Source organism: Balaenoptera acutorostrata, chromosome X (assembly GCF_949987535.1).
Source record: "Balaenoptera acutorostrata chromosome X, mBalAcu1.1, whole genome shotgun sequence".
Classification (NCBI taxonomy): domain Eukaryota; kingdom Metazoa; phylum Chordata; class Mammalia; order Artiodactyla; family Balaenopteridae; genus Balaenoptera; species Balaenoptera acutorostrata.
Window position 1 is genome coordinate 43,689,537 of NC_080085.1, and position 27,457 is coordinate 43,716,993.

The following is a 27,457-nucleotide window of genomic DNA, read 5'->3' on the forward strand; positions in this document are numbered from 1 at the left end:
GCTTCAGGTCTTTGGGAAGTACCCAGGCTGCTGGGGAATTCTTTATGACCTCGATGCCTGTGGGAGAAACTTACCAATAAAACCCTGGATGCCTTGGCCTGATTTAGGTTTGTCTTCCTCTTCTGGCTTCTTCTTCCCCAATTTGGGGAACTTAACTTTCAATCTGAGGCTTCTACTGTCAGTGTCTGAAGACTTTTCCTGGCAAACCACAACAAGAGCAAGGTCAAAATGTTAGTTGCCTAATAGTCAGAAACAATTCCTAGAGGCCTGGCAAGGTGGTGAACAAGGATGGCTGCAAGAAGCAGGCAGATCTGCTGTCTGTCCAGGTATGGGAGATACCCCTACTCACTAGTCTTGTGCCCTAGAAAGCATCTGATCTTTACCAAAATCCTACTCTGTGCCAGGTACTTTGCTAAATGCTTTAATAAATGATCTCATATTAATAAATGCTCTTCTGAATTGCCTTTCAGAAGAAACCTAAAGGAAGGGCACGGGACCTTCCCTCGGAACCAAAGCTTTGGAAAGTCCAATGAATAATTGACTCTCCTTCTGCTTTTCCCCACCAAAGTGGATCTGCGTCTTCTGTGGCCTTAAGGTGAGCAAGTTTGGTATCAAGTGAATGAGCAACATCTTCCTGTCTTTCTTTCAATCTACTCTGCCCTTCTTTAGAGCCTCACTTCTTCATCTTTATGGAAATGCTGAAGTCCAGAAAAGAGATTATGCCCAGGCCAGGCAGACTCCCATATTGAGACCTCAGAGCATGGACTGTTTGTTTCATTTCTCTCAATATCCAGTCTGTTTGCCTAGGTCAGGAGCTTGGTGCAAGATAGCTGAACTGAGTAGAAAGGGGGTGCTACAAGAGTTTGCTTCCTTTTCTGCATAACAGCATGTTTTTCTTCCCCAGGGGGCTACTGGTTAAGAGCAGCAAAGGCATATGAGAAAGTTATTAAATCCTTTAAGACCTGAATTTGCCTATGGCTTTTTCTCTTAAATGGTAGACCAATTGCTGCACTAGTCCAAACATGCTTGTATGGCTTGCTCACATGCATATAACTGGTGTATGAAGCCAGAAAACAGGTATAATGAATAGGAGAACCAAGGATTCCTACAGGTTGAAATGAGCAGTTCCATGGTGGAGAAATTTAAAGCAAAACCCTGTCAGACCATAAAAGGTGTAATTTACCTGGTGATAGGTGGACAGCTTTGAGTCATTTGATTTATGAAATGGGACTATTTTTCAATCTCAGGAGAGCACTCAGAATTGTCAAAAAATGATGACATTCCCACAGCTATATTATAGTCACAGCTGCCACGCTTGATTTTCTTTTAAGCCACACACCTGCTAGGGGAAAGCACTGAGATAGCCTACTTTCCTCCCAGAGTGGGAGGGACAGAAAGCAGCAAGGAGAGGTGATATTTGGTAGATTTAACCACCAGTATGGCCTGGGCACCAACCATTTAGAACAGATGTTGGCTGTAAACACGTGGTATTGGCCATAGTGGTATGTACCAGATGAAATTCAGTCCCAACAGCAGGTACTGAGCAGGGGAGGGGAATTGCAGCCAGGAGAACAGCACAGAAAAAGACCATTCTTGCTTATTCTTTCCCAATCTTCTGCTACAGAGTGATTCTTCTTTCTGGTTATGTTCTCATGATCATCTAGTTTTTCAGTGTGCCTTCTGCCTTGTCCTGTATACTTATGGTGAGGAGATGGGAGGAGGAGGCTCTGTTAAACTCAAGCTGAAAGCCACTACTGGCTTCCCTATGCTACATCAGTCACTGTGTCCTGGCCCACACTGGAAGGCAAAGCACCAAGGAAGAATCCCTCTTCCCCTTTATTTCCCAATCCACAGGTCACATACCTCTGGAGAAAGGATTGAATTCATCCAGTCAATCTCAGATAGCTTTTCAAACTCCTTATTCATGGCATCCAGGGAAGTTTGCAGTGTGGCCTCATACTCAGCATTTCTCAGCTGGTGAAGACAGGAAAAAGAGTGAGTATCCAATGCCTAGCACCCTACCTTCATAGACTCTTGCCTTCTCCGCAACTCCCAGTCCCTGCTAGTGGCCATGAGACCACAGGGTGCCAACTTATATCTCCTTTGGCCCATGGTGTCGGTGGAAAGTATAGCCAGCTCTTTACTTTCTCAATAGGGAGATCCAGGAGACAACCAGACAGTGATGCTTTCCTTAGGGCTTGGCATGATCACAGTTTGGCAAGCAGAGAGGCCCTTTGACCAGTATCAATTAACACTGAGTTGTACCCCTACAGCTTAGGGTCCAGGATAAGGGTCCTACCCTTGACCCTCAAGCCCCTGGAGACACCTAAGTGTCCCCCTAATAATAGCTACCAATTTTTGAGCAAATACTATATGCCAGGCACTGTGCATACAGTTTCATTCCATCTTCCCAATAGCTTGATAATACCTTACAAAGTACTACTGTTCTTATTTTATAGGTGGGAAAACAGACTCAAAGAAGTTTAGTGCTCAAGATCACATGACTAGACAGAAACCCAGATCTATTCAACTCTATAGCCTACCCTCTATACCACACCATCCCAGAAAGGGTATGTGGGGTGGCCAGATGCTGGGGTGGGGGAAATCTTTATTACACAGTTACCATAATTTAAAGGCTGCTTTGTGAAGCAAGGGGAGGGCTAGTGAGAGATTGGCTCAAATTTTCCCTTCCTGGCAAAGAGGGTCTGCCTCCCCAGGCTGTGCTTTTAGCCCCTAGCTATTCACTCTTAGTGAATGACGGCTTGTCCCATGGGTTTAGGAAACAAAGCTCAAGCATTCCCTAGTAACCCCCAGCACACACAGGATGAACTCTGTATGCTCCATGGGAGAGTTAAAATAGATTATTCTGGGACCATCTCCAACTCAGAAGAACCAAGTTCTAAACCAATAACATAAGTGAGATAGTTCATGTTCCATTAAATAGTGAGCTGGGAGAACAGATGCATGCTGATATCATCAGCTCTGACATGCTTTCCAGCCCACCTAATTTGGCTTCATCTCTCCTCTCTGGCATGTGCTTTACTTTCAATCTGGCACTTATGTGGCTTCTTGCTGTGCATGGGCCAGCCTTAAGTGGAACCCTGCCGACTGTCACAAATGGGTGGCAGGTGAATGAGCGAGGGATGGGATTGGAGGTTATGACCAATCAGGATGGGATATGAGAGGGGAACAAATCATGTTGACAAATAACCTCTTGCTTTTGCTTTACAACGAATGATTTAGGACAGTACGGAGTAGCCCAGATGCACAGGACACGTGTGTGCACATGGTGGTGGGATGGGGAACAGTGGTGTCAAGAAGAAATGGCCATCACTTCAAGGTAAGGGGGAAAGGGGCAGGGATTCTTAGGGGCATACTTACCAGCAGTGCTCAAAAGGGATTTGATAGTCAAACCCAAAGCCACAGAGAAGAAAGAGGAATTGGGGTCTTAGAAAATGATTCCTAATCATAATAGGAGAGGAATAAAATGGCTTCCTAATGACTTCCTATTTGGCACCTAGAGACTCAGGCTCTGAAAAATAGCATATGGTTGGGCCTGAATCTTATGCTCTGTTCTCTTGTCCTTCTGGCTTCAATAGAGACCTTGTTCAGGACTTTCCTCTGAGATAAATGTGCAAACTGACTCAGGGGGCTTCGTTGATCACTTCCTGGTTTCTGTTCTAACATATCACTAAGCCAGTTTGCCACATAAGGGAAGTGGGAGTTACTGGGTGGGATTTTCTTCATCAAAAGGCTACATCCCTCTCCCAACACTGACTGTTCTCCTCCTTCAAGGGGAGGAATAACAACATTCAAATGAAATAAGCCTGGACTTCCCCGGTGGCACAGTGGTTAAGAATCTGCCTGCCAATGCAGGGGACACGGGTTTGAGCCCTGGTCTGGGAAGATCCCACAAGCCGCGGAGCAACTAAGCCTGTGTGCCACAACTACTGAGGCTGCATGCTGCAACTACTGAAGCCTGCATGCCTAGAGCCCGTGCTCCACAAGAAAAGAAGCCACCGCAATGAGAAGCCTGTGCACCGTAATGAAGAGTAGCCCCCACTCACCACAACTAGAGAAAGCCTGCATGCAGCAATGAAGACCCAATGCAGCCAAAATAAATAAATAAAATAAAAATAAATTTTAAAAAATGAAATAAGCCTTACATCCATGCCACCTCTATGATATGGCCTTTCTGGAGATACATGGTCATTCTTAGTGGCCGTTTGCACCCAGGTCTCATTTGGATGTGTGTATGTGTGGGGGTGTCCTTACCAGGTTCTATATTAAGTGTGATATGTGCTCAATTTGGGTTGTTGGCTGGCACAAACCAATTTTCATGAGCCCATGAGCCTCAAGAAAGCCTGAGTGGCAATAAGAGGCCAAGCTCCCATATTTCCTGCTGCCCAAATTGGCAAGGCCATTGAGCTCTGCCTATATATAGAAGGTACTTCTGGTGCTGTCGCTGAAGGCTGAAAGACTCTAGCCTGGGGCTCAGATGCTGGGACAGCCTGGCCTGACTGCCTTAACCACTCTTCCACCTGTGCAGTGTGCCAATTAGATGTGCAAATGGCAAAGGGGAAGTGGCTGCACTTCTTGCAAAAATCAACTCAGAGGCCCCTCTTCAAATAAACCTTAATTAGATGAGAGGCAAGAACAGTACCTTCCTAGGGGCCTTAGCAGCAGACCTCAAAGTGGAGTGGTCATGATCAGTTGACTCATTAAAGCACACTCACCAGATGTGCCTATGGGCTTTGCATTATGAGAAACAGCAACTCTTCCTGTAGCTCAAAAACTGAGCCTCAGTCCATTTTCCCTAACACTAATAAAATCTACCATCTGTCAAGCTGCTAGGAAGAGCTAGGCACATAATATACAGTAGTTTGTTTAATCCTCACAACAACCTGGACAGGTAGAGATTTTAATTCCTATTTTGTAGGTAGGGAAACTGAGACCCAGAGAGGTGAAGTTACCTCACATACCTACTGTTATGGATTCATTTGTGTCCCCTCCAAAAAGATATCTTGAAATCCTAACCCTCAGTACCTCAATTATTTGGAAATAGGGTCATTGCACATGTAATTATTAAGATGAGATCATTTGTCTGGTCTGGACTCTGGAGTAGGGTGGGCCCTGATCCGGTAAGACTGGTATCCTTTAAGGAGATGGCCATGGGAAGACAGAGAGACACAGGGAGAGCACCATGTGAATATGGAGGATTGGAGTAATGCATCTACAAGCCAAGGAACACAGCAAAGATTGCCAGCAAGTCACCGGAAGCTAGGAAGAGGCAAGGAAGGATTTCCCAACAGGTTTCAGAAGGAACATGGCCCTGCTGACACCTTGATTTCAGGCTTCTAGCCTACAGAACTGTGAGACAATAAAGTTCTGTTGTCCTAAGTCACCCAGGTTTTAGTACTTTGTTACAGCAGCCTTAGAAAACTAATATAGCTAGTAATTGGCAGATTTGGGATTTGAACTCAGAGACCCCCAACTTTTCCCACTATTCCTTACTGTCTTTCCACATGGTGAGAGACGTATGTGGAAACTTGGGAGATGCAGAGCAGCTCAAAAGAGCTCACCCTTTTCTACTGAAACTATATTAGGTATGATGAGGAAACGCTGCTTTTGTTTGGCCTGGTCTGGACCCAGGAGACATTTGCCAAAGGAGACAGGCTTTTCTTCAAGGATATTGTAGTCCCTATGGATTCGCATAACTTATAGAGTGACACGATCAATGACAACTCTGGGTGAAGATGACACAGCAGGGACTGCCAGGTAAGCACCTGGCCAAAATGCTCCTACATGTCTTCCAATGCCCTAGAACCAAGCACAGGCTGTGACCAAATTCAGATGGGATACTTTGCCCTCCCTGTTCCAACCCCATCCACTCACCAAGTTTTCATCCAGGAAAGCTTTGGTGTCATCGTAGAGCCCTTTAAGACTAAATGTAACATCTACTGCGTCATTTCTGGTTAGAGTCTGAGAGGAGAAGAAAGGAAAAGAAAGGAAGGGAAAGGACAAAGACAGAGGAGTTGTTGGTTAGTAAGCATGCAGCTGGCTTCTCTGTGGGACGGTAGGAGCAGGCTAGTAGGATGTGGCTATAAGTGAAAAAGTAATATTCACAATATAGCACAACTAGTAGTTCAGCATGGGCACCAACCAGTCAAAACTGATGCCAGCTATCAACTACCAGTACAGCTGTATTGGTGTGTTGTATGCTGTGGCGCAGCACAACTTGGCATTTGGCATCACTGATTGAGTGCTATGGGTATAGGGAAACAGGGAATATGCAAACCAGATAGTAAGTTTGAGGCCACTTGTTGCCATTAGGCTGAAGCCACCTTTCCCATGGTACACGAAGTTAGGCCTAACCATCTGTCTTCTTGAAACGCCAGGCCTGGAGCTCCAGGCCTCTTCCAACTAAGATCCGGCCCCGAATAAACAGGTAACCTACATTTTAGGAGGCCCTGACCCTGTATGTGGCCCTTTGGTATTGTTTGCCTAGCACTAAAGTTACTTTTTAAAAGCATCACTTAAAAATCTTCTGCCAGTGGGTAAAGTCACAGGGTGGCACATTTAACATCAAGAATCTAATCTAGACCTTCCCTTCAAGAGGAAAACCAAGGCAGCCTGGAGCACAAGTTTCAATGACAAGTGTCACCTTAACAGGTCATATAGGGATCCACTTGGAATGAGGAAGGGCCTAAGCCAAGTTCCTCTCCATTCTCAGGCTATTTCTCCTTGAGGCCAGTGTGGTAGATAGCTATCAGGCTGATGAAATCTGCTATGGGATTCTCCCAGTAACCACTCTGGACCTGTAACAAGTCAAGCAATATCTGCCTCCCTCACTACTCTATCCATCAGTTTCCTGCCATGTCATTTGCCCAGTTTCTCTACCCAGCCTCCAGCTCCCCTTCCTTCCCTTTCTTATTTGGTTTGACTCCTTTCCTTCATCTGCCCCTTCCCCCCTTACCTCAATGGGAGTGCAGGAAGCTGCACCTGCCTCATTGCTACTGTCTTTGTTGTAAAATATATCATTCAGGATGTTAGCACTGGCATTCACAGAATCCATGAGGACAGACACATGCTGGTGGACCTTGCTCAGGTCAGTAAGTCTGTAATAAAGCAAGGACAGATAAATGAGTCTAGAGTTCTGAAGGATGTCTGGCCTGAGGTGCTGGTGAGGGTTGGGATTAAGGGTAAATTGTATTCTTTACTCTCTCCTGTTATTTCTTCTCATTTCTAGGGAGCCACCTATGCCAGAAAATGTTTCTACTCTTCTCTAGGTATTCACTTTTGTCCATCCTTGTCTCGCCAGAATTAGATACTGGGTGCTTTGGGAGAGTGGGAGGCTAGAATAGAGGAAGGAGCTGACTCCAGAAACTCTAAGGCCCTCCTGATATTTAAGGGCAAGGATAAACGTTTTTAGTCCTGTTGGGTCTGGGGCAGCAAGAGGAGATCAAAACTTATCTCTGGGCCTAATGAGAGAGGTCCAAGCTGGCTTACTGCTGACCACAAAGACTATTTCCTACGTAGAATGTCAGGGTCCCTGTCAATCTTCAGAGCTCTGAGCAAGACTCCTTTCTGAGGCCAGGCTCTCCAGTAGCCAATAGATACAAGTTGGCTTCTTCTCCCTATCTCTTCTTGGGATTCCCAGCCCTGTATCTGGGCCAGTCCACTTACCTGCTGATGAGGTTTTCTGCAAGCTGAGCTAAGTGCTGCATCTGGGCATACTCCTCATCAGAGAGGCTATCTTGAGATTCCTGGGAGTCCAGCTGGGGTTGAGAGGCAGCCTGGATTTCAGAATGCTTGCACTCCCACATTTTCATTGAGTTCTCAAAGTCCTGGCGATGAAGACAGTGGCAGAGCCTAAAGATTGCTGTAGCTAAGATGGCATGTGACAGATCTGTCTGTGAGTCTGATATTTGTGGGTACTGTGGGGAAAGGGGAAAGAGGGCCTCATCCATCCCCCCATACACCCATCTCCACACCCATACATCTGTCCAACATTTTATTCAATGTCTCTTTAATACTAAGCAGTTTTAGTTTTTTTTTGTTGTTGTTGTTGTCATTGTTGCTGTTACCATGCCAACTCTTGGGACAACATACTTGAATCAGACAGATGTCTGCCTTCCAGAAGCTCCTATAGGTAGGTATCATGATCAATAAGAAAGTGGAGCCCTTTTCAGCTCCCTTCTTTGCCAAATCTAGGCAATATATTCTGATGGATCTTAGAGCTAGACACATCTCATTTAATTTTGAATTGTGCTTCTGTCATTGACTAGTTGTGTGACCTTTAGCAAAGTATTTAACCTCTATGGTCCTCATTTTCCTCACCTATAAAATGGGAATAAGTGTAACTACCTCACAGGATTGTTGAGAGGACCTACTTGAGAGAATATATGTAAAGTGCCCAACACAAAGTAGGTAGTTTATAAACTAGACATCCCATCCCTTCTCTATTGCTGTGTCTATGGACTGTCCACAGGCCAGAGTGGAAGAAAGCCTCTAAGAATTGAGCATCTGATTAATAATGGCTCCTTTCTAGCTTTGGGTGGTGTAGCTGAGGTGAGTGATATTTGTGAATGCAGTATTTTAAGACGCCTTAGAGGAACCTAAAGACCATATTCAATGAAGAATCTCTTGTTGAGGGAGCAGATTTCTCCGTAACCACCTGAGGCCTTTAACTCTGTGCAGTGGAGGGAGGAGTACAACTTTTTTGAAAACTACAGAAGGGAGCTTCTTGTCTCACTCTCTTGGACAGTGCTTTGCAAGTGTCTATGTATATCAGAGTGTCTCAGGGAGCTTGTCTGCAAATGCAAGTTCCCAGGAAATACCCGTCTCCATTCTGATGCAGTGGGCCTGTGTGGGGCCCAGGAATGTGCATTTCTAACAAGCACCCAAGGTGACTCTGAGATAAGTATCATGCAGACCTCCCTTTAAGGAATTCTGCCTGACTGAAAGTATTCAGTACTCAAGTGATAGCTGTAGATGAGACAACGTAGGAGCCCCAGATGAGCCTTTCCCTTCTTACCCGATCTCTTGTCAGCATCTGGGCAGTGTTCTTGTATCTAATCTTGATAAGGCCTGGCCTCTGAACCCAGGCCTCCCCATCCACCTGCACTGGGATACCTTCTTCACCATCGATGGTTATCATCACCTCACGGCACTGCCAGAGACGAGGAGGAGGGAGAATGGGGGAGAAAAATGAGGTAACGACTGTAGACCAATCTGATAATCTCACAGTCATGGCCTAAATGTGTATCTGAACAGGACTGGCAAAAATGTGAATCTGATTGTCCCAGGGAGGAAACACATGTTTGCTATGGGCTTTTTGCTCCTTTGGTCCCTACCACCTCTGTTTCCAACTTCAGCCAGCACCTTGCTTCCCACCAGATAATCTGCTCCCTCCACCCTGGCATTCTTATACCTGGTTAATTCCTGAGACTACCCCACATCCTGGATTGTAGCCACAGAGCTCAAACCCTTTCTGGTGCCCACCAGGCCCGTGCCTACCTGGGCGATGCGATGATGATGCAGGTTGATGATACGGGACATTGCCATCTGTACAGAACCAAAGATTGCCACTACCTCTAGCTTCCCATCATCTATCGCAGGAGCCTCATATTCCTGAGGAGGAAGAACTGTGTCACACATCTCACCCTTGAGAAACCACACCTTGCCTATCACAAGCAGGTATGCTTTGAAAGCTCCTGGTGAGAATTTTTCTAGCTCATGAAGAGTGGAGAAACTACTACATTATTAAAAGGAGAAGAATGAGGTCAGGAAGCCAACTTGGGAAAAGGGCACTGAGATAAAAACTCAGTCCCTTTTGAGATCACAACTCTTAACTGGTTCTCTCCCTGTCCAATCTAGCATCATAAATCCCCAAGGCCAGTCCCACTGGTCTCATGGCCTTCTTGGGTGAGCTCAGACGAAAGGATTCATGGCCAATTTCTCAGGAGATTTTATTGACAGACCTCCTTAGAGAAAAGGGCATGGCCTAGGTAACCTTTCAAGGATCTTTCAAATGTGAGGAATGGAAAATTCAAAGTCCAGGCAACACCGAAGAATTTATCTGATCCTGAGGTTTTTGGTTGATTCTTGTGCTCTGGGGTGGTAATTGCCTTAAAAAAAAAAAAAAACCTCATCATACAGCTGCTGCCAATAAAGGTCCCCAGCCCATCTCCTCTTCCCCTACACTCCAGTCAGTTCAACTCTCCTTTCTGATAGACTTTAGAGGGGTCAAGCCTTTCTTCCTCCCTGTTCCTTGTTCCATACTCACTGTGGTAGCTGTGCTGCTTCCCCAAAAGTTGACGCCTCCAGCATAGCTGGTAATGTTGAGCACTACAATGCCTTGCAGGTTTGGCAAGGAGATGGCTTCTCCATCACACTGAAAGAAAAGAGTAGCCCTTGTTGGCTGGCTCTTCAGATACCAATGTGAAGGGCCATTTACAGAGATGGGGGAAGGGCTCTGTCTTCTCTTCATGCTATTATTTTCTTATCCATAAAATGGAAATCTATCTTCATGCTTTCCTCCCATGAGCAATGAGTGAGGATCAGAGTTAAAGCTTGGGAAGAACTAAGGATATAGTGGAAAGTTGATTCCCAAGGTCATGATATTTCCTTTCTTCATGCCCAGGAAGGATCACCCTCTTTTCCACTAACCTCCAGGTGCACTCGTTCTTCCAGTTTCCTGTAAGAGCGCTGAAAAAGTTCCTTGCTTCCCAGAAGGCCATACCACATCTTGTTCTTAAGGCGGCTACTACAGGGAGATAAGGGTAGAGAAAGGTAGTCAGAGGGTGAATAATATAAAGATAAGTGGATGAAGAAAAGTAAGAGTAGACACCATCTTATTCGTCAAGTGCCTTCTTATAGAGAGGAGTCATGTTTAATGGTAACTGGACACAAGAGGGAATGCTAGGATAGTGTAACTGGTATCCTTATGTGAACACCAGCTGAAATGGGTTCCTGGGTCTCCTTGAGGCATCAGCATCCCATTGATTTGTCACTTTTACTTGCTTCTGATATTGGTTCAGGCTTGGAAGAGACAGGCTATATTTAGAAAGTAAGGCTCATAAAAAGCTGTGAGCATAACTGGCTAGTACACATCAGCTACCCTGGCAAGTGCCACTCTGGGAGCTCAAGATTTCAGCCACTTGGAATCAATTTCATTTGAAATATGTGACTCTTAGATTGCAGTTTCTTTGAAGCATAACTTTTCTGGCAAAGTGGAGAGATTTCCAAGACCTGTATATCAAACACTTAACTCAGTGCTACAGAATAGAAATAAGCTTACTAGGAAGACTGTAGAGTAGGAACCAGTGGAGAGAATATGGGACGGGCAAGGATATCCGGAGACTTGTGGTGGAGGTGGGAAGGACAAGGTCCTGTTGACTGTAGAGTCTCTGATAAAAACAGGCAGGATACTTAACAATCACTAGAAAGACTGGATAGAGTTTACTGTGAGCTTTTAAAGTAGAGCCACAGGGCTTCCCTGGTGGCACAGTGGTTGAGAATCTGCCTGCCAATGCAGGGGACACGGGTTCGAGCCCTGGTCTGGGAGGATCCCACATGCCGCGGAGCAACTAAGCTCGTGAGCCACAGCTACTGAGCCTGCGCGTCTGGAGCCTGTGCTCAGCAACAAGAGAGGCCGCGATGGTGAGAGGCCCGCGCACTGCGATGAAGAGTGGCCCCCACTTGCCACAGCTAGGGAGAGCCCTCGCACGGAAACAAAGACCCAACACAGCCATAAAAAAAAAAAAAAAAGTAGAGCCACAGAAATGAGCCACCACAGGGCATGGGTTTTGAAATGTAAGAAGGCTAGCACATAGCACAAAATTATTTGCACTCTGTTTTAAACCATAAGTTCTCTGGGCACTTCAGTTTCCTTATCTATTAAAAATTGGAGTTTGGTTATATGGAAATGCAAAATACCTAGAACAACCAAAACAATTCTGAAAAAAGAACAAAGTTGGAGGACTTTCATCTCCCAATTTCAAAACTTACTATAAAGCTACAGTTATCAAGACAGCGTGGTGCTTGCACAGGATAGACACATAGATCAATGGAATGCAGGTGAGAGTCTAGGAAAAAAACCCTTACATTTAGGGTCGATTTTCAACAAAGGTGCCAACACAATTCATTGGAGGAAAGGATAGTTTTAAAAAGTGGTGCTGTGGGGCTTCCCTGGTGGCGCAGTGGTTGAGAATCCACCTACCAATGCAGGGGACACGGGTTCGAGCCCTGGTCTGGGAAGATCCCACATGCCGCGGAGCAACTAAGCCTGTGAGCCACAACTGCTGAGCCTGCACATCTGGAGCCTGTGCTCCGCAACGGGAGAGGCCGCGACAGTGAGAGGCCCGCGCACCGTGATGAAGAGTGGCCCCCGCTCGCCACAGCTGGAGAAAGCCCTCGCACAGAAACGAAGACCCAACACAGCCAAAAATAAATAAATTAATTAATTAAAAAATTTAAAAAAAATGTATAAAAAAAGTGGTGCTGTGGTAAATGGATATTCATGTGCAAAAAGATGAACTCAGATTCTTACCTAATACCTTACATAAAAAGTAACTCAAAACAGATCATAGACTTAAATGTAAGAGCAAAAGCAAAAATTTTGGAAGAAAACAGCAAATTTTTAAGATCTTGGGTTAGGCAAAGATTTCTCAAACATGGCATCAAAAGCATGGTCCATAAAAAAAAAAAAAAAACTTGATCAATTGGAACTCATCAAAATTCAAAATTTTGTATTTCAAAAGGGACCATTACAAATGAAAAGACAAGCAATAATAACAAAAAAGACAAGCAACTGGGAAGCAATATTTTCAAGACACATCTGATAAAGTACTTGTTCCTCAGCCCAGGCCTGCTCTGAGAAAGAAGTTCTGGTGGCAGGTGGGCAGGGATGGTGATGATGGGTGGAGGGTGTGCTTCTTTTTACTCATAATTTCAATTTACCACAAGAACTCTGAGGCTGCCTTAGGGTATGTCTGTAGTACAAAAGTACCAGAAGGTGCCAAGCAGACCAACCAAGATGGGGTAAAATCAGTAGGTCCTGGGGAACCCGGTTAGGAACACTAAGAACCAGTAGGGCGATCTTTGATACTTTGCAGCCTTGCCAAGCAAGAACAGACCTAAAACCACTACTAGGACCTCATCAAGTTCTTGGAGACAGAACAAAGATAGGCAATTGGCTGAATTGAATCAATGTAATCTGTTTTCAGTAACAGTAACACAGTTAGCTGTCCACAGGTCAAGACTATGAAAGCAGCTCCAAGTTCAGGATGCCAGTGCAGCATCATCACAGATCTGGTCAATATTTGGGGCAAGCTATCCCACTAGTCTAACCTTGGGACTAATGTGTTTTCTTACAAAGGACAGACTCTTTCTGTTTCTTGTCTGTGAGGTAGGGGATGTGGGAATACATGTGTATATTGTGATTGTGTGTTTGTATGTAGGGAGGGGAGTTTCTTTTCCTTACTTGTATTGTCCTGGGTGTTCATCTCTTCTGGTGTTGAATTCCAGAGAAATTTTAGCATCTAGTCCAATTCCAAAATAGTTGTTCATGACACACCTTTCTTTGAAGCGTCTGAAATTAGCCAAAGGGAAGAAGAAAATAGACACTGGTGCAGGAAAGAAGTGCTGTTATCATTGGGCTGCAGACTTTATCTGCGTGATCAACAGCCACTGAGGGAAGGCCCCCTCTACACTGGGCACAAGGCTTAATGTTCTTGAGAGGCACATGTAGATGTCCTATTGTGTTAACAACTAACTTGTTAGCTGTAAGAGAGGACACCCAGCCAGTTGGGTGGATTCAGTGGAACTGGGATTCATAATAAAGAAGCCATCTTTGGAGGCTGTCAGATATGAGTGGTCATTATTTTCTCCACATAAAATAAAGGGAAATAAGAGTCATTGACTTATTCCCATAAAGAAAGAACATTTAAGTATCTCAGATAAAAATATATGATGAAAGTAAAGTCTGTATTACTGTTTCCAGAGATGTCTGAACTCCTTTGTAGCACTTTCACATCAAAGGGCAAAGTGACCACACATTTGAAGGAAAAAAACTGATAAAAGAGGGTAGATGTATATACAACAACAACAACAAAACCAAGTAGTTTGTTTTATTCTTCTGCATCCATCCATTAAAACCAGTGGTGTGCTGGAGCCAGTTCATACCAGTTTATGTAAGCTGATTATGCCTATAATTCCCAACTCTGCATTCAATGACATTATATCAGTAGCTTGAAATAGGCCATGATGAAAGGGTTTACACCAGGAATAAATCAGGGCTTTCATCCCCCCAGAGAGCTGGTTGTTAAACATTTTCCAGCACACCATTGATCAAAACTCATTAGGTAGGTCCATTGAGGCCTCATATATGAGCTTAAGCCAATGGTAAAGCGGAGGGGAATGGGAGTTGAATATAGGAATAAATGGGAAGCTGCAGAAAACTTAAATAATTGCTAGCTGTGTCTTTCTTTTGAGAAACTGAAAATAGTTACAATTTAGCTACTTAATCACAGATTTTTTTATTCATTACTAAACTGACCCTACATCTCTCACATGAGATTTGTCTTCCTTGACCACAGTCCAGAAATTGGGGATTCTCTAACTGATGTAACTGATTTTCTTAATGGAACTCAAAATGAGTGAATGTGATGGAACTTGGCTACTGGGAATATTCTAAAGAGGTAGGGCTATTGAGACAGATGTCTTTAGATTTGCTAGCTAGCCCTCTAAATGTCCACTTACTTCTTAGCAACTCCAATCATTTACTGTTAAAGGCAACAGTGAAAAACAGGTCCTTTGAAATGAAATGAAGTTGTTTTAATAAAAAGAAAATAATAACAACTGTAACACATATAGCACCTAACTATGGGTGTCAAACACTGCCCAATGCAAGTACTTTGGATATATAAACTCAATAAATACAGCAAACCTATCTGGCAAGTTCTACAATTATCTCCGTTTTATACGTGAGGAAACTGAGGTTTGGTTGAATTACTTAAGTTCACACAACTAGTAAGTAGAGTCAGCATTTGACTCTGGGTATCCTTAGACTATTCTCTTAACCAGAGAAAGGGAGAAGCCATAGGAAGGTGATAGGCTTAAATACTTACATAGTTTCAGGTGTAAAATATAAGTGCTCCAAATTGAGGTTATCTAGGTCTTCACTTTTGAGAGAAGATATAGAAGACAGAGTACCAAGACGAGAACCTAGACACAAAAGACATCACCTTGGTGTCAGATACAAACAAGAAAGCCCTTCCCCCCACTTGTATTTCACCCCACTTTCTCTGTTGGAGCAGAGTCAAGCTCAATGACTTTCTCCTTGATAATATTCAGGGTTCTCATTCCAAAGAGGGATCATCTTGGATGGACAGGGACTTCCACTGACAGAATAGTAAGGTTGGGCTGCTTGCTTGCTGGCAGTGAAACAGCTTCAAATCTTGGGTTTCATCAGGCCAGCCTTTTCAAAGTATCTAATGGGGTCATTACTTCTGGACATAGGCATGGGGTCTTATAGTGTGAGGTTTCTCGAGAAGAGGGAGGGATATGTACTGCAGAGTAGGATTATGGCTAAAGGAAGATGCATGAAAATACATCTTTATTCTCTGGGAACTAGAAGACAGAGATGAAGCTTAGAGTAAAGGAAGGAGAAGAGAAAGATCATTACGGTGTCTTGGGCTCATCTGGTTAATATCTTCTGAGTCATCTTCCAGGAAGAAAGTTGAACTAAAGTTCTTGACTGATATTGTCTGTCGGCTTTGCTCATCAAGAACTATAGAGAAAAAGTGGAAGGAAGGAGGGAAGGAAGGAAGGAGAGGAAGGAAAGGAAGGAAGAAAAGGAGGAAAGGAGGGAGGGAGGATTGGTCACATTTCTTGAGCATCTCTTTTGTTTAGTTAATACCAGTCAGTGTGTGGGGAGACAATGGAGACTCCCATTTGATCATCACATCTCCTCCATGATGCTGTTTGTGGTTTCAGCTTTCTTACAGTATTGCCATGTCTCTTCACATCCATGCCTGAGCTTTCTCTGTTTTACTTGTTACTCTTTTCCTATCGCCCAGTAAATGTGGTTGTGAGTAGAAGCTTGGGGCCAGAGGTAGGGGGAGCAGGGTGGGAAACTCTGTTCTTCTACCTCCATTCTCGTCTCTTTGTTAATTCATTTACTCACATGACCTTTGTTCTAAACTTAAGCCTCTAGGACCATGCCGTTCTTTCAACCAAATGTCTCACCAATACCCAGAATATTTGAGAAGTCTCCTTTCTTTTACCAGCCTATATACTGTATAGCTCAGGTGCTCAGCCTATGCCAAAGCTCATAGGTTCAATCCCTGTGCTGCCAGGGGAGCCTTTCTCTGTCCCATGGCCACAAGCTGCACTTCTAAATCTGACTTATGTATTGATGGAGCAGGCTGAGGATTAGTTGTGACAGGGTTATGGCTACATCAGATTGATCTGATCCCTGCTACTTGGAAACTACCTACAGAAATAGAGGCAAACTGGCTGTTCAATGATTTCATAGTGCAGAAGGGTTATTTCCTTTCTTTCTTAGAAACTTGGCTGAGGTTGTACATAAAGATACCCAGGCAGGAGAAGGTACTGTAGCTAAAGGTCAAAGGCCAGCCAAAAGGACTTCCTTGCTACATGGACTTCTGTTCAATTCCAATAGCTCAGGTAGAACACACTTGGTGTTATATTTTCTGATCTGTTTTTCAAAGAAGCATTGTGGAGAAGAAGTGGGAACCAAAATGTTAAATTAAGAAGTTGGAGGAGTTGAAAGAGTTTTCATACTGAGTTGGAAGCTTGCAGATTGTCATGAGTTATGGGAAATGGCAATCAATGCTAGAGCTGCCAGGACCACTCTCAGAGCCCTTGTGCCTGATTAATACTGTGTAAGACATGCAGAGATGAACACTATTTTCTTTCTAAAATCGTCATAGGCACAGTGGTTGGAAGGGGACAGGAGCAGGTGGAAAAAGATTCCATGGCTGGAGGTTGAAGCTGACAGACCTTTGAGCCAAGCCACTTAGCAGCTGTAATTGTTTAGGATGATTGTTAGTTCCAAAAATAAATAAGTAGAAAGAGTTGAGTGCCTGGGAGGTAGGAGGAGCCAAAGGGGCAGCTTATCAGGACTGAGGCTTTTCAAATCAGTGGAGACTAGGACAGACTTTGGATGCTTTATGAATGCAGAATCTAGTCAAGTTTTGGTAGTGATGTCAAATAGTAGACCCAGAGCGAGGGAGACCAGTAAACTACCCACAGGAACCTTCTCTTTCCCCTACCTCAATCACCACAACCCTGGGGCCTTTACCTTGTTCAACTTGGAATATGATGAGTTTCAAGGACTTTTGGAGATTCTGGGCCTTTGTGGCCAGCTCCAACTTGCACTTGGCTATGTGGTCTATTTGAGGGATGAAGGGCTTTCCATCTGCCTTGGCACTGTCTGCATGTGCTGTGGTACTCTTCTCAACTGCTGCATCCTCAGCAAGGATATCAATCAGGACACTGAGCTTGTCATACATTAAGTCGCTCTATATGGGGAAGGAGACAGGGCATTGTTACGAGGGATTTGTGCCTGAAAGCACAGAATGAGGAGTCAGATGGTATGGGGAGAGGTAGGGAGGGGTACTAGTTGGCCAGGAACACTGAGCATAGAAAGCTACACGTGGGGAGATGAAAGTTTAGGGAAAGAACTGCTTGGGTAGATGTGATAAGATAACCAAAAGGTGTTAGGGGGTCAAAGAGACAGTTTGTTTCAGAGCAGCTGCAGGCATCAATATATGTTGCCTAGTCTTTCTCATGTCAGAGTGGCCTGTAAAATGATGTGTAATATGGCAAAACTGAGGAAAGATAAACATTTCTGGATTGGTGTTTTCATGGGCATGCTCCTATGAATGTGGATGTGGCTCTGCATGGGTGCCTGGTGTCTGCCTTTGTCTGTGTGTATGTTTGGGGGTGTACTACATGATTATAGCTTGATTCCCAGCTCCATCACTTAATAGTTTGTAAACTTAGGTAAGTCACTTAATCTATTTGTGTTTTTATATTCTAGGGCAGTTGTGAAGATTAAATAAGTTAATACATTATAAGTGCTTAGAACAGTTCCTGGCACACAGTAAGTGCTATACAAGTGTTAGCTGTTATTGTTACTGTGGTTGTTATAGAGGTGAATGTGGGTGTATTTCTAGCATGTATTTGTATGTATTTTCAAGAATGTTCTGGTATACAACCATGTGCATACATGTTGGTGTACGCTTGTGTCTAGGTGTGGACAGATGCTTGGCATATGCTTAGGGACATGGTACATGGATAAGCATGTATAGTGCCACTCTTCATTTGGTGAAAGGTGGAAGTTTGATGAGGATTTTCCCCATCAGGGAGGCTTACCAGCTGCTCCTCCTTGCTCTTTTACAATTCCCAGTGAGAGGCACATTTGCTTTTATTAAAAATGGGGCCCTGGCACCACAAAGAGTACAAGAAAAAAGGATGGAAACTTACTTTCAAAATCACAGACTCTATTGCTGTATTGTTCTGTTTTATCCGGCTCCAGGCCTTTACAATATCAACTACAAAATCTTCTACTGCTGAGCACAGGAATCTGGAAATATAAGATAGATGACACAATGTGACATGGACCATGAGGTCCAGAGACCTTCCTTCTTATAATGTCATTAGTTTCCATCTTCCTCCTCTTCCTTCTCCCTCTCTCTTTCCTGATCTCTCCTCCCTCCCTCTCCTTGCCCCTCTCCCCCAACTCCCTCTCCCCTCTTTGTTTATTCTGATTCTTCATGTGCATATGGTGAAATATGCCAGTACCTAAGAGAGTTTAACTAGCATTTCTTAGCCCAAATTCCAAATTTCCAGGAAACAGAATTCAGTCAGTCCAACTTGGGTCAGGATTTCACCCTGGGTCAAATCAGCTATGGTTCAAGGGCCTGGCTAATTTAGTACAAACATAATGACTTTGGGACGATGGTCCCTGTAGGGACTGTTTCTCAAAAGAGAATGTGGTAGACTTGGAAGGAACCCACCAGAGTCCCAAGAGGAATGAATGACCCACGTATTTAGAAGGGGAGAATGTGTTGCTCAGCTATGCGAAAGCAGCTGTAGCAGGTACCACAGAGAGTTTTCCAGGTATTAAATGGAAAACAAGGTCTCCCTACTGTAGGGAGCTATGCTATGCTCTTGAATGGTATGGAATGTTGTGTTTCCCTTCTGTAACCCTTCTTCCAAATCTGTGGCTTACAATTTTGTCTTTTTGGAGTAACAAGAGCCCTCACCCCAATCTCATCTTTTTTTTTTTCCTCCCCGTAAACTTTCTATTCAGGAGGTTTGAGTTGGAAGAAATTTGATTTGGGAAGGTAAACATATGCTTTCCTTGGCCTCACCCCCCAAGCTATTAAAATGAGCCCCATCTCTGACTGAGGAACAGCCCATGAGGGGCAAAAACATCCCAAAGGTTGAGAGCCAAAGGAAGACTGACCTGGTTGCAATGATCATCTCTGTTGGGTACTTGGCCTTCAGGATTTTGTTCAACTCAGTGGTTGCAGATTCTAAGTGTTGGATGGCAGCAGCCTAGGGGGAAAAGGAGTGTTGAGCCCTGGAATCTTAGCACTGTGACATAGTGTGCTACCCATCCTCACCCATCTCATTACTTCCTACTGATGCTTTACCAGCATCCCAACTGTCTCTCTGAAAATAATCACAATTAAAGAATTCTTGTGGAAGATCTCCACAGATAATCTTAGATCTGTGGTCATTCTAAAAATAAGAGATGTATATTGTTTCCTCTCATTTAAATTAATACTCAAAAACTCATATGAAGGAGTTACTGTTTGTTCCATGTTTCAAATGAAAAAAGAATCTCATATTACATAGCTAGTAAATAATAGATCTGGGATTTGAACCCACATCTTTCCAACCAGAATGTCACCTCTTATATATAATATTAAATATAATAATAGCATCCACTTATATAGAATTTACTATGTGCTAGGTTCTGTTCTAAGATACATATATATTTTTTTCAGGTAACCCTTATAAGAATCTTATGAAATAAGGATTATTATCCCCATTTCACAAAACAGAAAACTGAGGCATAGGGAAGGGACAGCTGATAGGTGGCACAGACAGGATTCGATTCCAGGTAGTCTGGCTCTTGAGTCTGTACTCCTAACTACAACTTATACTCATCCCTCTCCATCAACCCCACATTCAAACATCTATCAAGTCCTGATGATTCTATCTCTTCAATATGTTTTAACTACGTCCACTTCTTCTTATTCCTATTACCACTTCACCAGTCCAAATCACCATCATCTTTTGCCTAGACAATTACAGCGCTGCCTATCTTTTTTCCTTGCCTCTAGTCTTTATTCTTTCAATTTTTTCTCCACATAACATGTAAATATTCTGTTTTAAACCTTTCTATTAGATAGCAGAATAGATAGATGGATAGATATGTGATAAAGAAAGTATAGTGAAATATTAATGGTAGAAACTACCATTTAAAATTTCCTATATATTTGAAAATTTCATAATAAGAAAAATCTTTATATAATTCTTATTGCTTTTAGATAGAAGTTCAAACTTCCTGGGGGAAGATATCAAGATGGCAGATTAGGAGGACATGGAACTCAATTCCCCCCATGAACACATCAAAAATACATCTAAATGTGGAGAAATTATCACTGAAAACTAACTGGAGACTGGCAGAAAGACTCCTGTACAACCAAGGCTGTAATAAAGATCCACACAAAATTGGATAAGAAGGGAAGAGAAGTGATCAGGTTGGGACCTGTGCCCCTGGGAGGGGACACAGAAGAGGGAGAGAATTCCAAAGACAGAGAGCCTCCCTGGGGAGTGAGCAGTTCGAGCCACATATTGGGCACCACAGCCCTGGAATCTGACACCAGGAACACAAGTCCCCTTAGCTGGTTAGAAAACCAGTGGGACTAACAGGAGGGCTGTAAGAAACCTAGATTCGGAGGGACTCAAGATGGCGGAATAGGAGGAAGTGGAACTCACCTTCCCCCATGAATACATCAAAAATACATCTACATGTGGAACAATTCTCACTGAAAACTAACAGGAGACTGGCAGAAAGACTCCTATATACCCAAGGCTGTAAGAAAGATCCACATAGAATCAGACAGTAAGGGAAGAGAAGTGATCAGGTTGGGACCTGTGCCCCTAGGAGGGGACTCAGAAGAGAAAGGGGATTACACAGGTAGAGATCCTCCCTGGGGAGCGGTGGTTTGAGCCACAGATTGGGTGCCTCAGCCCTTGGGTCCAACAAAGGGAAGATGAGCCCCCTTGGCTGGTTGAAGGGCAAGTGGGACTAATAGGACAGCTGTGGGATGCCTGGACTCTGCTTGGGAGGAGGCCGTGAAAACTTGCTAGCTCCCAAAGCAGGGCAGAAATGGTGGATTGAAACCACCCAGCTGGCTGACTGGTTTCCTGTGACCACTATGGCATGCATCCTAGCCTGAGCCAAGCAAATGCTCCAGCACAGTTTGCCTCATATGGCAGCTCCACATGGGACTAAGGGCTGCCACAATAAGGAAAAAGCTTGGCTGTAAGATACTATGGTGTACCAACTTATAATGGAAAAGAATCTGAAAAAGAACATATATATGTGTGTGTGTGTGTGTGTGTGTGTGTGTGTGTGTGTGTGTGTGTATATATATATATATATATATATATATATATATATTACACCTGAAACATTGTAAATCAACTATACGTCAATTAAAAAAAAGATGCTATGGTGGCTCAAACCCTAAGTGGCATCTGAGCAAGCAGGGTGCAGCTGTTACTGGCAGTTGCACAGGTGGAGCATCAGGGGCAGACCAGATCTCTGATGGCAGTCAGACCACCACAGCCCATGCCCCCACCGCTGTTGAATACCCACACCAGCCCCTCTTTCTCCAGCATTGCTCCACTCGGGTGAGGGTGCCAGTGCTGGGAGGGAAAAGAGCACACACTTAAAGGGAACTGAGCCAGCTCGGACCCAACCCTCAGGGCTTTTGCTCCAGCACCTGGGGACCTGACCCTGCTCTCAATAGGGCGGTGATGACCACTGAACAGAGGGGAAGCCCTGACTCACACATTGCTCTGGCCCTAGCACCTCCATCTCTAGCCCCACCTCCTACCAAGGTGACAGCTACCAGCACACCCTGAGGAAGGGTGTGACTTGTGCTCACATCAAATCCAGTTCTGCCACCAAAGCCACTGGGGCCTTGTAGACTGTATAGGGATACTCCCACATAAGGACATCCCTCTAAGACCACCATAGGTAATTGTTTCACCTAATTTCATAGAGACAGAGAAAGATAAGCAAAATGAGAAGACAGAATAATTTGTCTCAATTGAAAGAGAAAGAGAAAGCCCTGAAAAAACAACTAGTGGAACATAACTTACTATATAAAAAATTCAAAGCATTAGTAATAAGAAAGCTAACTGAATTAGGGAAAAGAATAGATGAACACAGTGAGAATTTTAACAAGGAATTAGAAAATATAAGAAAAGAACTAGTCAGAACTGAAGAATACAATAACTGAAATGAAAAACACACTGGAAGGAATTAACAGCAGACTAGGTGATACAGAAAAACACATAAGGGATCTGGAAGATAGAAAATGGAAATCACAATCAGAACAGCAAAAAGCATATATACGTGTGTGTGGCGGGGGGGGGGGATTTTTCACATTATAGGGGTCCCAAAATGAGAAGAGAGAGAGAAGATGGTTGAAAATTATGGTTGAAAACTTCCCAAGCCTGAAGAAAGAAACAGATATCCAGGTATAAGAAGCACAGAGTGTCTCAAATAAGACGAACCCAAACAGAACCACACCACACCAAGACACCTAATTAAAATGTCAAAAGTGAAAGAGGATTCTAAAGGCAGCAAGAGAAAAATAGTCAGTTACCAGGGACCCCCCATAAGGCTATCAGCTGATTTCTTCACAGAAACATTGCTGGCCAGAAGGTAATGACAAGGTATATTCAAAGTCCTGAAAGGGAAAAACCTGCAACCTATAGGACACTCTACCCAGCAAGGTTATAATTTAGACTAGAAGGAGAGATAAAGAACTTCTCACACAAGCAAAAACTAAACGAAATGAGCAATAGCATACTCTAAAAGAAATGTTGAAGGGTCTTCTCTAAATAGAAAAGAAGTAAGAATCTATAGGAAAGGGAAATCCCCAAATAAGAAAGGCAAATATATAGTAAGGATTTAAGATCAATTAAATAAGCAAGCATGTAGATTAAAAGAAGAAAAAATGTAAAATCAAGTATAAAGACAATTAACAGTAAAGGGATAAGCATGAAGATGTAAAATATGATTAAAAAACACAAAATGTTGGGGAGGGGAGTAAAAAATGTAGATCTTTTAGAATGTGTTTAAACTTAAATGACTATCAGTTTAAGTCACATAGATATAATTATGGGTCAGTATACTTGAATCCCATGGTAACCACAAATCATGGTAACCATGGTAAAGACACACAAAAACCAAAAAGAAAGGAACCCAAGCATAGTACTAAAGAAAATGATTAGATCACAATGGGAGAAACAAAAAGAAGAAGTGAACAGAGAAGAACTACAAAAACAACTGGAAAACAAGTAATAAAATGGCAATAAGTACATACCTATCAATAATTACTTTCAATGTCAAGAGACTGTTCCAATCAAAAGACATAGGGTGGCTGATTGGATTAAAAAACAAGACCCTTCAATATGCTGCCTATAAGGGAATCTCTTCAGGCCAAATACACACAGAACAAAAGAGAGGGGATGGAAAACGATATTTCATGAAATCATTAATGACAAGAAAGTGGTGATGTCAATATTCATATAGGACAAAAAGACTTTAAAATGAAGACTATAACAAAAGAAAAGGGCATTGTATAATATAAAGGGATCAATACAAGAAGATATTACACTTGTTAACATATATGCACCTACATAGGAGCACCTAAACATATAAAGCAAATACTAGCAGACGTAAAGGGAGAATTTGACAACAATATAATAATAGTAGAGGACTTTAACATTCCACTGACATCAATGGACATATCATCCAGACAGATAATAAGACAACAGTGGATTTAAATGACACAATAGACTAGTTGGACTTAATAGGTATCTACAGGACATTCCATCCAAAAACAGCAGATTACATATTCTTTTCAAATGCACATGGAATGTTCTCCAGGACAGATCACATGCTAGGCCACAAAAGAAGTCTCAATAAATTTAAGATAGAAATTATATCAAGTATTTCTTATGACCAAAACAGTATGAAACTAGAAATCAAATACAGAAAGAAAAATGGGAAAAGAACAAACACATGGAGACTACACAACATGCTACTAAAAAACCAATGAGACATGATGAAATCAAAGAGGAAATCAGAAAATACCTCAAGACAAATGAAAACGGAAACACAACTTTCTAAGACCTATGAGATGCAGCAAAAGCAGTTCTAAGGGGGAAGTTAGAACCAATACAGGCTTTCCTCAAGAAACAAGAAAAATCTTGAGTAAACATCTTACCACCTAAAAGCATTAGAAAAAGAAGAACAAACAAAGCCCAAAGTCAGCAGAAATAAGGAAATAATAATAATAATAATATATAAAATAATAATAATAATAAAAATAATAATAATAATCAGAGGGGAAATAAATAAAATAGAGATCCAAAAAACAATAGAAAAGATCAATAAAACCAAGAGCTGGTTCCTTAAAAAGATAAATAAAATTCATAAACCTTTAGCCAGGGTCACCAAGAAGAAAAGAGAGAGGATCCAAATAAACAAAATAAGAAATGAAAGAGGAGACATAACAACCAATACCACAGAAATGTAAAAAATCATAAGAGAATACTATGAACAGTTATATGCCAACAAATTGGGCAACCTAGAAGAAATGAACAAATTTCTAGAAAAATACAGCCTGCCAAGACTGCTTCAAGAAGAAACAGACAATTTGAACAGACTAATCACTACAAGTAAAATTGAATCTGTAATAAAAAAAAACTTCCAGCAAACAACAGTCCAGGACCAGATGGCTTCAGAGGGGAATTCTAACAAACATATAGAGAAGAGCTAATACTTATCCCTCTCAAACTATTCCAAAAACTTGAAGAGGAAGGAACACTCACAGATATATTCTACAAGGCCACCATTACTCTGATACCAAAACCAGACAAGGAAACTACACACACAAAAAAAGAAATTATAGGCCAATATCTTTGATGAATATAGATGCAAAAATCCTCAACGAAATATTAGCAAACTGAATACAACAATATATAAAAGGGATCAAACACCATGATCAAGTTGGATTTATTCCAGGGTCAAGAGGGTGAATCAACATTCACAAATCAATCAATGTGATGCACATTAACAAAAGGAAGGATAAAAATCACAAGATCATCTCAATAGATGCAGGAAAAGCATTTGAAAAATTTCAACATCCACTCATGATAAAAATTCTTATCAAAGTGGGTATAGAGGGAACATATCTCAGCATAATTAAGGCCATTATGATAAACCCATAGCCAACATCATACAATGGTGAAAAGCTGAAAGACTTCCCACTAAGTTTTGGAACAAGACAAGGATGCCCACTCTTACCACTTCTGTTTAACATAGTAATGGAAGCTCTAGCCACAGCAATCAGAGAAGTAAAAGAAAGAAAAGGCATCCAAATTGGAAGGGAAGAAGTAAAACTGTCACTATTTGCAGATGACATAATACTTTATATTGGGAACTCTAAAGTCTCCACCCCCACATATTAGGACTAATAAATGAATTCAGCAAGGTTGAAGGATACAAGATTACCATATACAGAAATCTGTTGCATCTATATACACTAATAATGAAATTTCAGAAACAGAAAGTAAAAAATCATCCTGTTTAAAATCATACCAAAAAGAAGAAAATACCAAGAATAAACTTAACCAAGGAGGTGAAAGACCTATAATCTGAAAACTATAAAACATTGATGAAAGGAACTGAAGATAATTCAAAGAAATGGAAAGATATCCTGTGCCCTTGGATTGGAAGAATTAATATTGTTAAAATAGCCATAATACACAAAGGAATCTACAGATTTAATGAAATCCCTATAAAAATATCCATGACATTTTTCACAGAATGAGAACAAATAAAAATCCATAGGGAACCACAAAAAACTCCAAATTGTCAAAGTCATCTTGAGAAAAAAAGAACAAAGCTGGAGGTATAACCCTCCCAGACTTCAGAATATACTACAAAGCTACAGAAATCAAAACAGCATGGTACCGGCACAGAAACAGACACATAGATCAAAGGAGCAGAATAGAGAACCAGAAGTGAACCCACGCACCTATTGTCAATTACTTTATGACAAGGGAGGCAAGAATATACAATGGAGAAAAGACAGTCTCTTCAGCAAGTGGTACTGGGAAAACTGAACAGCCACATGTAAAACAATGAGATTAGAACATTCCCTCAGACCATGTATACAAATAAGCTCAAAGTGGTTCAAAGACCTAAATATAAGACATGACACCATGAAACTCCTAGAAGAGAACATAGGCAGAACACTCTTTGACAAAAATTGTAACAATATTTTTTTGGGTCCGTCTCCTAAGCCAAAGGAAATAAAGCAAAAATAAAGTAATAGGGCCTAATTAAACTTAAAAAGCTTTTGCACAGCAAAGGAAACTATCAATAACATGAAAATACAACCTATGAAAAGGGAGAAAATATTTGCAAATGGTGTGGCTGACAAGGGGTTAATATCCAAAATACACAAACAGCTCATACAACTCAATATCAAAAAAATAAACAACCCAATCAACAAATGGGCAGAAGACCTGAATAGAAATTTTTCTAAAGAAGACATACATATGGCTAACAGGCACATGAAAAGATGCTCAACATTGCTAATTATTAGAGAAATGCAAAATGAAAATGTGATATCACCTCACCTGTCAGAATGGCTATCATCAAAATGTCTACAAATAACAAATGTTGGAGAGGATGTGGAGAAATGGGAACCCTAGTACACTATTGGTGGGGTTGTACATTGTTTCCAGCCACTATAGAAAACAGTATGGAGTTTCTTTAAAAAACTAAAAATAGAACTATGATATGATCCAGGAATTTCAGTGCTGGGTATGTATTTGTAGAAAATGAAAACACTAATTTGAAAAGATGCATGTACCTCAATGTTCATAGCAGCACTATCTACAATAGTCAAGATATGGAAGCAACCTAAGTGCCCATCAACAGATGAATGGATACAGATGTGGTTTATATATACAATGGAATACTACTCAGCCCACCCCAGAAGAATGAAATTCTGCCATTTGCAACAATGTGATGGACCTTGAGGGTATTATGCTTAGTGAAATATGTCAGTGAGGAAAAACAAATACTCTGTTT

General features: G+C 42.2%; 1 protein-coding gene across 2 annotated transcripts in view; it reads right to left on the bottom strand.

The window, feature by feature from the left end:
* DGKK (diacylglycerol kinase kappa) overlaps window positions 1-27,457 on the bottom strand; it is a 168,746-nt gene that overhangs the window by 5,337 nt on the left and 135,952 nt on the right. The window contains exons 13-26 of one of the 2 annotated variants that reach the window (XM_057538216.1): window positions 19,502-19,593; window positions 18,517-18,616; window positions 17,330-17,549; window positions 15,132-15,228; window positions 13,487-13,594; window positions 10,672-10,768; window positions 10,289-10,396; window positions 9,520-9,633; window positions 9,038-9,172; window positions 7,687-7,847; window positions 6,977-7,118; window positions 5,896-5,982; window positions 1,864-1,974; window positions 75-198 (exon numbers count right to left, since the gene is read on the bottom strand). In XM_057538216.1, coding sequence (XP_057394199.1) covers window positions 75-198; window positions 1,864-1,974; window positions 5,896-5,982; window positions 6,977-7,118; window positions 7,687-7,847; window positions 9,038-9,172; window positions 9,520-9,633; window positions 10,289-10,396; window positions 10,672-10,768; window positions 13,487-13,594; window positions 15,132-15,228; window positions 17,330-17,549; window positions 18,517-18,616; window positions 19,502-19,593 — 1,696 coding nt within the window. The remainder of the gene's footprint in view (window positions 1-74; window positions 199-1,863; window positions 1,975-5,895; window positions 5,983-6,976; window positions 7,119-7,686; window positions 7,848-9,037; window positions 9,173-9,519; window positions 9,634-10,288; window positions 10,397-10,671; window positions 10,769-13,486; window positions 13,595-15,131; window positions 15,229-17,329; window positions 17,550-18,516; window positions 18,617-19,501; window positions 19,594-27,457) is intronic. The other variant, XM_057538217.1, reaches the window with a different exon arrangement.